Source organism: Eucalyptus grandis, chromosome 11 (genome assembly GCF_016545825.1).
Source record: "Eucalyptus grandis isolate ANBG69807.140 chromosome 11, ASM1654582v1, whole genome shotgun sequence".
NCBI lineage: Eukaryota > Viridiplantae > Streptophyta > Magnoliopsida > Myrtales > Myrtaceae > Eucalyptus > Eucalyptus grandis.
In genome coordinates, this window is record NC_052622.1 from 29,624,697 (window position 1) to 29,637,176 (window position 12,480).

At 39.0% G+C, this 12,480-nt stretch overlaps 1 protein-coding gene across 3 annotated transcripts; it reads left to right on the forward strand.

Annotated features, from left to right (window-relative positions):
- Positions 1–408: 408 nt before the first annotated feature.
- Positions 409–11,052, forward strand: LOC104425704 (dimethylnonatriene synthase). 3 transcript variants are annotated; one of them, XM_010038481.3, is made up of 6 exons: positions 409–821; positions 1,213–1,308; positions 2,214–2,269; positions 7,790–8,735; positions 9,860–10,321; positions 10,628–11,052. In XM_010038481.3, exons 3-6 carry the CDS (start codon positions 2,259–2,261, stop codon positions 10,793–10,795), a joined length of 1,587 nt encoding a protein of 528 aa, XP_010036783.2. In that variant the 5' UTR covers positions 409–821; positions 1,213–1,308; positions 2,214–2,258; the 3' UTR covers positions 10,796–11,052. The 3 variants fall into 3 exon arrangements, with proteins under 3 accessions (XP_010036783.2, XP_010036784.2, XP_010036782.2); XM_010038482.3 differs by lacking the exon at positions 2,214–2,269; XM_010038480.3 differs by lacking the exons at positions 409–821; positions 1,213–1,308; positions 2,214–2,269 and having other exon boundaries at positions 7,115–8,735.
- The last annotated feature ends 1,428 nt before the right edge of the window (positions 11,053–12,480 follow it).

Genomic DNA, 12,480 nt, shown 5'->3' on the forward strand with positions numbered 1-12,480 from the left:
AACCAGTTCGCGAGCCCTTCTTTTATAAAAAAGATGGTCTATTAAGAACACAATCTCAAGTTATGAGTTCTTTCTTAGTATATTACCACAATCTATGTCATGATAAAAATAGATAATAGTGTATACTTTGAATTAATTTGCTCCACTTACTTCATCGAAATATTTTTATAGTGCTCAACCCGCTTCTATTAAAAATTCAAGGGTAACAAAGCGCCACGTTCTTTGCTCTCCTCCAATCAAGGGAAAATATCAGTGGTATCAAATAGTCAAGTCATGTGTGGACGGGGGTGCTCATTCGTCCAATTAGACCAGTCTCGATCGAATACGTGGCAAAGCATTTAAAAAAAAAAAATAGCCTACAAAAAGCTGAAGATGAGGAAGATAGAAGCACATTATCTTTATTAAAAAATTTGAAATGGCCAATCAACTTTCTCTCTCCTCCTTCAACCCAAAAAGAGGACGACAAAAATCGTAAATTTGTTCCCTCCTCGCTTGAATACTCCTTCTCGAACTCCACCTTCGTCCTCCTTCCCCAATTGTGCCTTCATCCCCATGCTCTCGCCTCTCCATTCCTCTCCTTAGGGCCTCTCCTTGTCAAGACCTAGACTCGACTCGGCTCGCCCAAAGACTCCTGGTCTCGCTATTCGCTTTTGAAGGACCTGTCGTCCAACTGGGGCAACTACCCTCCCAAGGAAATAATCCTCCTCGATGGATGCGACTATGAGCACTGTTTATCATCATGGAGTTCCCTATCGACCACTGGCCCTCCAACAAAAGATGATCAATGCTTACATCAAAACCCTAACCTCCCTTCTTGCAAGGTAAAGAGTAGAAGAAATACTATCTTTTCCCCCTTTAAATTCCAGTCCTAGTTCAAGTTGAATGTGTTCAATTTGTTTGTTTATTTGTTTCTTGGTGCTGATTTAGATGCATTCGAAGTTTCAGTTAGGAGTCTCAGTTGGCCATTGATGCTTCGGTGGTGAGGACCGAAAGAAACGTAACTATAGTTTTTTTTTTTTTTGGTAAAAGAAACGTAACTGTAGTTGAGGTTAAGTCCAAATTGAAAAAAATTGAGAAGCTTGGCTTCACTGCTCAAGTTACCTTTTTAAATATGCCTCCTACCAAGTTGTGAGAATCTAAACTAAAATTATAGGAAAAATCCATGTATGTAACAACAATAATGATATTCATAATCTTTGTTTGGCACATCAGGATATGAATCCGACAAGACCTAGAGAACACCCAGTAATCCTATTTAACCAAGATGAAGCATTAATCAAATTCAAGCCAACGTGATCTAACAACAAGGTAAGACCCAGCCTCAATCATTGAATTAATTGGTTGGCATATCTAATTAAGTTATGTTTGATCGTTTGGATTTCTAATCATAATAGGACTAGATAGAATAAAACATGAAATCCAAGCATTTTGCTATACCTATCCATTGTTTAGTGATTGTAATAATAAAGTCGGATTTATTCACATCATATCATGTACATTATTTAATATAAACGGTATATTAATGTAAATTAACCTAAAAGGAAGTTCATAAAAGGAGAGGATAAAAATATCTCATGACACTCTTGCCTACTTTATTTTTATTTTCCTCTCTTTTTTTTTTAACAATTTTCTTTTTTTTTCCCCTTCCATCATTCTCTAATAACATTTTATTAAATAGTAAGCTATATCGATATACCTAAAATATGTAATATATTTGTATTTATATATTGAATTTATATTATAAGATAGAATTAAATTCATATATAAATATAAAAATTAGATTAAATTAAAAAACTGAAACTTTATTTTTTATTTTTTAAAATTTTTATATTGGAATTCAAATATTACTTATATAAGAATATGATTTTAATTTTATTAATTTAAGAAGTTTGTTATTCATGAAAAATAACTTTCCTATTACAAATATTAAGAATCCAAGCCACATTTATCTCACATCCTACATGGGATAATTTTATCTAGTCTATATTCCTCTTTATTTAACTTTATCATATCTTGAGCAAATACCAAACATAAGATATGATAAACTTTATTCTATAAATTTTATCTTGACTACCAAAAGCAGGCTTAGAGCATCACTAAAAAATGACAACTAAACCTATAACCAAACTAATCAAGTGCATATCCAAGCTAAAAAAGGAAAACACTAGCATCCAAAAACCATATGAACATCAAAATCACCTTAAACTTGGCAGGAGAGCTCCTCGGAGATCAAGCATCCGAATGTTGTAAAAGGGGTCATGCAAACCAAGTAAGCCTTCTAATTTGCCTCCTCCTCAATGAAACATAGAATTCATCCAAATCAACACAAAGAATATCATCATTCTTGTTACAGTAGAGGGATGAATATCATTATTCTTGTTGCATACATTGTTTATGAGTATAATTTTATTTCAAATTCTCACAACTTGGCAAGGGGCATATTAAAACAGGCAATGAAGGCAAGCTTCCCAGATTTTTTCAATTTGGACTTAACCTCAACTGCATCAACATTTCTTCTGGTCCTCACCACTAAAGTATCAATAAGACTCCTCACTAACTTCGAATGCTTCAAAATCAGCACCAAGAAACAAATAAACAAACAAACTGAACACTTTCAGCGTGAACTGGGACCAGAAATTATAAAGTAAAAAAAGATAGTATTTTCTTTTATTATTATCTTCGCTACAGAAATGGAGGCCAGGGTTTTGATGCAAGCGCTGATCATCTTTCGTTAGAGGGCTTGAAGTCAGTGGGGAACTCCATGACCATGAAATAGTGCTCGTGGTTGTAGCCGTTAAGGGGGATCATCTCCTTGGCAAGGCGATTATACTAGAAGCTACATTTCTTGCGATTAATGTACAATTGGTTCGTCTACAAAGTCAACAAGACATCCCTTAGATGCTCAATACGTTGCCAGTCATCTAGACTATACATGAGGATATCATTAAAATAGACCACCACAATCTTGCCAATGAAAGATTTGAGGACCTGAGTCATCAAAAGCATGAAAGTGTTGGTTGTGTTGGTGAGGCCAAATGACATGATAAGCCATTCATACGAACCTTCACTTCTTTTAAAGACTATCTTCTAGTCATTGCAAGGGTGGATGCGGGCTTGATGGTATCCGCTATGCAGATCATTTTTGTGAAAATCCTTGATCCAACAAGTTGATCAAGCATGTCATCTTGGAGAGGGATTAGGAATCGGTACTTGACAGTAATCCATTTAATTGTTCAGCTATCAATGCACATGTGCATGCTCCCATTTGTCTTTGAAGTAAGGAGTTCAAGGATTGCACAAGAGCTCATGCTCTCGCGCGAGAAGCCTTTTCAAAGGAGTTATCCTACATGGTCTTGTAAAAGCTGGTTCTCCTTCACATTCATCTGGTAGGGCAGCAAATTAAGGAGGCTCACTCTTAAAAGGAAGTCAATGTCATTTAGATATCTCTCAGGAGAGGTAATCCGATAGGCACATTCTCCGAAATAATATTGTTGAATGCTTTCAACAAGGGCTAAAGAGCCTCAGGAATGGAAATAACAACTTGTCGATCACCTTCCTCCACAATCATGTACATCTCCTCACGTTTACTAACGTTTAGCATAATACTCATACTCTACTTCTATGAGGCCTAGGAAGTGCTACTCTCCGGCTTTAAAGTAATCTTTATCTTTTCCCACACGTAGGAATAGGTGTTCTCTTGAGCCCATTGGGTGATATCAACGTCATACTACCATGGTTGTCCTAGCAGAACATGGCACACGCCCATCTCCACCACATCACAAATAATAGTGTCCTTATAGGATTTTCCAATTGAAATAGATAAACGATAACTACATTACCTTGAGCTTGGCCCCTTTACAAATCCGCCCGATTATTTAAGAGGAGGGATGTGACTCTATTTTTAGTTATAAATGGTCCACTAGGGCCTCGGACACTATGTTATCACAACTTCCACTATCAATTATGATATCGTAGACTTTGCCATTGACAATGCAACGAGTACAAAAAGATTATTCCTCTAGGTGTCCTCTCTTTGTAGCAAGCAATAGTTATCTAACGATGCAGTCGACATGCTTGCCTTCTTTGTCCTCCACTTCTTCTTCATCCACCCAGCCATCTTCGTATATGTCATTGTTGTACTTGACAACATTGGCCTTCTTCCGTTGTGGGCAGTCGCTTGAACGATGGCCCAGTTTGTTACACTTGTAGCATTTGATTGGTTGTGGCTTAGCATAGAGGTTCTGGGCATTCTGGTTGATGTCATAGTTATTTGCAGCAACTAGTGCCTCAGGCACCCCAATAGCACTCCCCAAAGTTCGGTTTATATTGCCGGTTTTCTAGTTGGAGGATTTTGGAACATCTAATTGTGTCCCTCTTCCAAATGATCCTTGGGCGAAATAACTATTAATTAAATTAGTGGGGGTACTTCTCTCTAGTTGCATCTTGACCTTTCGGGCCATTTCTTGGACATCCTAAACAGAGAACAAACAATGCAATGAAACACGGTCTTGAACATTGAGTTGCATGCCATTGATATACCCAGTGGCCTATTGTGCCTTTGACTCAGCTAGGTAGTTGTAGGTGGAGAGACTCCTCCACGTATGCTTGGATTGATCGGGTTGATGATCCTTAGCCAGTAGTGTTACCATAAAGATTAGTATTCTTTGCTAGACGTGCCAAAGTGACGATAGCGCTTTTAGTTCAAGTCAATTCATGTCAGTACCAGATTATGGATTCGTGAATAAGATGTATATGAAATATGTACGTTTTTAAAGAAGGAAACAACACTAAATAAAATGCAAACACACATGCTTCAAATTAAGCTGCAATTTGTTTTTATTAATTTGTTGTTATTTGAATATAGCGAATATCTAGTGAAGTTTATTCGAGTAATAAAATAAGTTGTTGTTGAAATTATTTTAAACTATTTTTGAATTGATGGATAAATAATGCATTTATTTGTGTAATTAACAAATGTATATTTCAAACTAAGTATTATTTATTTAGTACGACAGATTTCTGGGGTGCATTTAATCTTTTCTAAACTATTACACTAAGTTTGTGACTATGAAAATGCAATTTCAATTTCTAGATCTCAATACATAAAAACTCTTGAAAAATAATTAAAAAATGTATCTCGTCTAATATTAAAAATATTAGAAAAATATCAAATGCACCCAAGAAAGGTCTCTCGAGGAGGGTGTCCATTGGCCCATCATTCGATTATATATAAGTTAGAACTGAGATAATATTCACTCAAATACTTGCCACGTGGAACCTAACTTTACCTTTGTAATTGGTACATTGCCACATGTGGCGTGTCATATGGAATAACTGTTCCAAGTGTTATCTATAGTATGATCTCATATTTTTTAGGGATATGGATTTAAAAAAAAAAAAAATTACCCATACAACATTGGGCCTCTTGAAACTGTGTTACCCATTTTGCTAGCGCTAGTTGGAGAGAGAAAAAAAATTCTTACAATGTGAAGTTCAAACTAATTCATGATACCAATCAAAACTTACTCTTAGGATAGAAGCAATAAAATACAACGATTGCATTCGTTCACAATGTATGAGATAGGCTGGCTATACATGTTAGATATAATTAATCGCGTCAACTTGATTAATGACATAGTCTATAATGACCTACTTAGTATTTAATTAATTTGTGTTAGTTATATTATTTTTTTATCTTAATTGCTAATGACTATAAAAAAAATGAACATCTTCATCACATGTCAAGATTTATCTACACTATCATTCAACAGAAGATATATTCAATTGATGTGCCGATTTAATTAATGATAGTTTTCAAACTGACCACAAAATAGATAATAGTTACGTGAAAATCAGAATGTTATCATAACTGAAGATTGATTCATAAATCTTTATCCTTCAAAGTAAGATCTTTTAACTTCCAACAATAATTTACGGAACCCACCCACACATGGCTGAGGTGGTTGAGAGCTTGCCTTTCCTCCTCGGAGGTTCTGGCTTCAAACTCTCTAATCAGCTACGTGATTTAAGTGGGAGTCTATGGCGGTGAATTGTTGTGCTAGTCTGCCCCCGAGGTATAGTCACGAATACCGAATCAGTGTAAGCCGACAAGGGAAAATAGATCCTCGGTCACCAAAAAAAACAAAAGAACAATAATTTACGGAAAGTCCATTAGTTTTCCGTCGTGGAGATGCACTTTAAGATTTGAAATTTTGATTGCTTGTTGACTTACTATATAGAAGCATGGACAAATTGTGCAAACTACGTCGTGGGGACGGCATCACTTGTCCGCCAGATCCGTGAAACACATGGGTGAGAAAATGTCCTTTGATTAGGACGGATCCGTTGAAATTGTCCGACATCACGGCAAGAGCAAATTTGTTGGAGGACAAGGAAGAGATGGAAGGCAATTTCCATTTCTAGATCTCAATACCCACATAAAAACTCTTAAAAAAAAAAAGAAAAAAAAAAAGAAAGAAATGCATCTCTTCTTTCACCTAACCACTGCTTACATTTGAATATATCAAATATATGGATACCTGGACCCCTAGTGTTAAAAGTTGGCACAAATGGACACTTAAATGTCAAAAATTATGAAAGTGATACTTAAGTGCCAAAATCGAAGCAAAATGGATCACTTGACTGCCACCGGCGAGAAAATCCGACTAAAACGCTGACGTGGCAATTTTCCGGCGAGCTGTACACAAAACGATATCATTTTTGTATAATTCGAATTTTAACATAATAATTAATTAATTTAAATTTATTTATTTATTTATTTATTTATTTAAAAAAATAGGGGGAAGGAGGAGGAGGGGAGGTAGCCGGCGGCTAAGGGCTCAGCCCTTGCCACCGCTACCGCCGCCGCCTCCCCTCCATCGCCGAGAAGGTGGGGGAGTGTCAGCCGGGGGCACCAAGCTTGGGCCGCTGGCCCTCAGCCAAGGCTCGGTGGCCCTAGTCGACCCTCCCCAACCTTTCAACAACAGCAGGGAGGAGGTGATGGCGAGGGCTCAACCCTCAACCGCCGGCTGCCTTCCTCATCCTCCTCCTCCTCCTCCTTTTTTTTTTTAATATAATAAATTATTATTATTATTATTAGTTTTAAATTTAATTTAATTAATTTTTATATTATATTAAAATTTAAATTATGCCAAAGCGACGTTTTTTGTGTGTATGTTTTGCTGATTCGACATTCCGGCGAGTCACGTAAGCGAGAAAATTAATAAATAAATAAATATCATGTAAGATTTCCGGCGAGGCTTACCAAAGCGAGAAAATTAATAATAAAAAATACCATGTAGGATTTCTGGCGAGACTTACTGGATATGACACTCAAGTGTCTCATTTTTCATAAAAAGTGGCACTTTTGTAAGTTTTAGCACTAAGTGTCCTTTTATACCAACTTTTGACACTTGAAGCTTTTTTTTGCCCAAATATATGTATTTACCTTTTGCTTTCGAGATCATTCGTAAACTTCAATCTCATCCTTCGAACGATCTCTTAGTAAGGTTAATGGTCATAATTTGATGTACTCCCCAAAGACTTTGCTCATGTCGTGATGCTCGACATGTAATAGGTTCCACCGCATTAATCAGATGGAAATGTCCCACCCATGTGTTTCACGCTTCTAGCTGGGTACAAAGTGATGCTGTCCACAAATTCATGCCTTTGGGCTAGAATGGATACTAACACAAATCATCGCAGGAGAATATAAATAGGCATGCATGCCAGTGCACTAAACATAGATTGTTACCAGCAAATCACACCATTCCACAATGGATTCTTGCAGTTTCGCGGACATCCCTCATGAAATGCATGTCGTTCTGGCTATAGTTTTTTCCCTTCTAGCGCTCCGCATCATTCACAAACTTGTCAAATCCGACAATAAAAATGCCACCGGAAGCAGAACCCCGGAACTGCCCGGGGCATGGCCTCTGGTAGGCCACCTCCACCTCCTCTCGGGCGCAAGGCCTGCCTTTCAGAAGCTCGGGGCGATGGCCGATGCACTCGGGCCAGTGTTCTCACTCCGGCTCGGCATCCACCGCGTGGTCGTCCTGAGCAGCTGGGAGGCCGCCAAGGAGTGCCTCGCCACGAGTGACCACGCGCTCGCCTCCAGGCCAGACATCGCAGCCAGCCGGTACATGGGCTACAACAGGGCCTTGCTTGGGCTCGCCCCCTATGGCCCCTACCTCCGCCTCGTCCGCAAGACTGCCAACCTGGTGCTCTTCTCGAGCCAGCGCCTCAAGGCGCTGCGCCCGGTCTGGAACTCCGAGGTCGACTCCCTTACCAAGGAGCTGTGGCATCGACCCCCCGGCAGCGGAGTGGCAATCAGCGAGAAGTTGGAGCACATGACGTTCAACATGAACCTGAGGATGATATCCGGGAACAGGTACGAGGATGAGGAATTCGAGGAGGTCGGGTCGGATGCGTGGAGGTTCAAGACAGCGATGAACAAGGCCTTGGGTCTTTTCGGGGCGTTCGTGCTCTCGGATGCGATTCCGTGGCTGGGGTGGCTAGATTTCCAGGGGCAAGTGAGGTCCATGAAGGAGACGGGCCGGGAGCTCGACTACGTGCTCGAGAAGTGGCTGAGACAACACCTTGAGAAGAGATCAAACAAAGGGTTTCGAGTTGATGATGGCGACGCCGATGTCATGGACCATCTCTTGGAGAGCCTGCCCGAGGACGATGTGGTGTTTGGCCACGAGCGTAAGAACATAATCAAAGCCACAGCTTGGGTATAAATTTCTGCGTTCATTATCATCATTTTTTATTAAGGTTGAGATCATACTGCATGAACAAATATAAATTTGCTAGATGCAGCCGCTCCTGATTTGAAAGTCTACAGTCGCTCCTTTCAACCTGAAAAACTTTTCTCGACCTCGTCTAAGGAAGATGCCTTCAACTCCGGCACTGTTCATGGAAATTTCTTTTTTCGAATGTTCATATACTGAAAATAATTTACTTTTGTTAAAAATTTGGATGTGTGCATGCGGAAGCATAGTTTTGGTATTGATTATAGGTTTTGATTAGTGATGCGTGCAAATATATGATATATTTTGTAGTAGATGGATAAGGGACAAGATACGATAGTTCAAGAATAAAGCATGGGATATGGGGGAAATAGTTTTATTAGATGCACAAAATAGCTTGATAGAGGTGTTGGTGGAGGAGAATCTTGATATGGAGTTTATAAGTTCACTCCCCACACCGAGTCACCGTGGAGGTCTAAAACCTCTCACGGTGGAGGATTCACCTCACACTCACTCAAATGATGAACCATAAGCCTATTTATAGGGAATTACAACCGAGTAGCACACAATTTTGTCTGACCTCAACTTTTGACTAAAGCTTTCCTTCCTTAACTTGACTTCTTGTTGTCCACGTTCCAATTTCTTCTTCAGCCGCTATTCTTGAGTTTTATTCAAGGTTTCTTACTTGAATCTTCTCCAACTTGGCTTGTGCATATTGTTTCTTTTGCTGCTGCTTGCTTGTATTCCCACGTGAATCTTCTCGGTTCAGCTAGCAATTCTTCAATTTTGCAGCCATCACCATTGAGGATTCTTCTAGTTTGCAGGCTGTATGTTGCTTCGTTCTAGTTGTCCATTTTTCTTGATTCTTCTTTCTTCACGGTTAAGTAATAGTTTCTAGAGAAAATGGATCACAATTTCCAACAACTTTCTTAGATATTATGAGTCACATTGACGAAATCTTGTTAACTGATTAAACAAATCAATTATTCCCTCATGTTCTTGAATCTGCTTATCGGACATCCACTCAAGATTCGGTTGAATCTATATATGCTTTCCAGCTTACTTCTCCATTACGACACCTCATTCTCTCTCACTCTCTCGATCTGCAGATCCTGATACTAACTGGGACAGAGAGCACATCCATCACAATTACATGGGCACTTTCCCTCCTCCTCAACCACCCGGCCGCTCTCAAATCTGCCCAACAGGAGCTCGATGCCATCGTCGGGCAAGACAAATGGGTCCAAGAGTCGGATATTAGCAATCTCAAATACCTCCAAGCCATCGTTAAAGAGACTCTTCGCTTATACCCAGCAGCTCCTTTGACGGGGATCAGAGAAGCCATGGAGGACTGTCACATCAGCGGCTACCATGTTCCTAAGGGCACTCGAGTGCTTGTCAACATCTGGAAGTTACAAAGAGACCCTCGGGTCTGGGCGAAGCCCGATGAGTTTCGGCCGGAGCGGTTCTTGAAGGAGCAGGAGGAAGTAGACTTGAGAGATCAGAACTTCGTGTTTATTCCGTTCAGTTCGGGCAGGAGGTCTTGCCCAGGATCCACGCTGGGGTTGCAGGTAAGGGTCACTTTTGGCATGATTCTCGCTCTTTTATAAAAGGACCAACCCAAAGTGACACTAGAAATTAAGGCGTTTTGGTAATCACGTATTTGACTAATCGAGTTACAAAATTGAACAGGACTCGGCAAGGCCTAGAGGGCCTATATTGACAGGCTTAAACCAAGAAAGAAAATGCATACGCACGTTCGCTATATCATGCTTCCAACCTTTTTGGCACGAGTATGTGTCTGACGGGACTCGGTGACTCGTCAGACCCAACTTGAATATTCAAACTCGACTTTGACACGTAAATACGAATTGCAGGTGGTCCAATTCACGCTAGCACGGATCCTTCAGGGATTCCAGGTGACGCCGGAAGAGGGGGCGACGGTGGACATGGAGGAAGGGTCGGGCATTGCCCTGCCCAAGGTGAAACCGCTTCGAGTTGCACTGGAGCCGCGCCTTCCGCTTCATCTCTACGAGAACCTCTAAGTGGAGGGAAGGGAATAATATGATCGGAGCTATTTTACTATGAAGACCTTCCTTGCCGTATTTATTATCGTTTGGTAGTTCGATGTAATAGAAGAAAATGGTTCTATTTCCTTTTTCTTCTCTTTTTTTACCTTCGAAGTGTGTAATGAATAATGGACTAAATAAAAAGGACTCTGTTAAACACTTCATAAGAAGTATTAATGCTTTTGTAATTTGGGTTTTTTATTATGACATGTTAGAAAGAGGCTTTTATTTAATTTTGGATGTGCTTTAACTTGTACTAAAATTGTAGTTTTTTTCTATGTATGGGTTCTCATCGAGTACTGTTAAAATGTTTGTTAACAAGACCCTAAGTAAAATGGGTGTTCAATTAGGTGGTATTTGACGGTCTTTCAGGACAGATGAAATCATCAACCTATCTTAGTGTATCAGATTCATTAGTCAAGAGGGCAATTTTTGCGAAACAGGTTGTTATCATGTGGAGGGACTTCTTAACTATTAACATCTTGGTGGTGCAACAATGAAAAATTTGTCATCTACTAAACCTTCTGTAGCAAGTTTGGGACTCTTATGATAACACTTACAAAGGATGTCCAGCACTGCTTAACACTCCCAATCCTTTTATTTATATAAAATAAATGTGATATCGCTAATTATTAGCACGTGCAGCATTTAGAGTGCTTAAATCATACTATATAACAAAAGATATTGGCAGCCAATAAACATGCAGCCTCCTTGGTAAAGGGAATGGGGAGTGACCCTCCAAGGTTTGGACCCATGAGCACTACACACATGTATATAAAAGAGAGGAATGAGACCCAAAAAAAAAAAAAAAAAGATCTTGACCATTTTGGTTGATAAATTCAAGCTTCCATCTATACGATGGGGCTGTATACACAGGCCATGATCCATTTTCATTTTGGTGTGTTGCGACATATTCCATATAAGTGAAGGTAAAAAATTTAATAGGGGTATGCACGGGTCCATAAATTATTAGAAGCCGTTTAGCTATTATGGTTCCACCATAATCACAAGCCACCTACTCTCCCTAACTTTGAAGGATAAAGATTTTTAGATATGTCTTCAGTTATAATACATTTTGATTTTCACATAACTATTATCTTTTTTATGGTCAATTTAAAAACTATCATTAATTAAAACGGCATATCAATTGAATTTATCTTCTGTTGAATAATAGCATAGATAAATCCGGACATATGATGAAGATATTCATTTTTTTTATAGTCATTAGCAATAAAGATAAATACATATATATAACTAATGCAAACAAATTAGATACTAATTAGGTCATTATAGACTATGTCATTAATCAAGTCCACGCGACTAATTGTATCTAACATGTTTGGCCAGCCAAACTCATGCTCCGTGAACGAATATAATCATTGTACTTCATTGCTTCTTTCCTAAGAGTGAGTTTTGACTAGTATCATGAACTAGTTTGAACTTCACACTGCAAGATATCTTTTTTTACTCCAACTAGAGATTAATATGTAACTTAGTTTCAAGAGGCCCAATATTATATAACTCCGTTCCTAAGCAAGACCTTAAAAGGTTTTGACATCTTGGAAAGACAAGATAGAGGAAGGAAACCCCCTCGATAAGTGGATAAAGAAGACAAAGAAAGTCTAGAAAACAGGTCAAATATGGGTTTGCTTATAACCCAT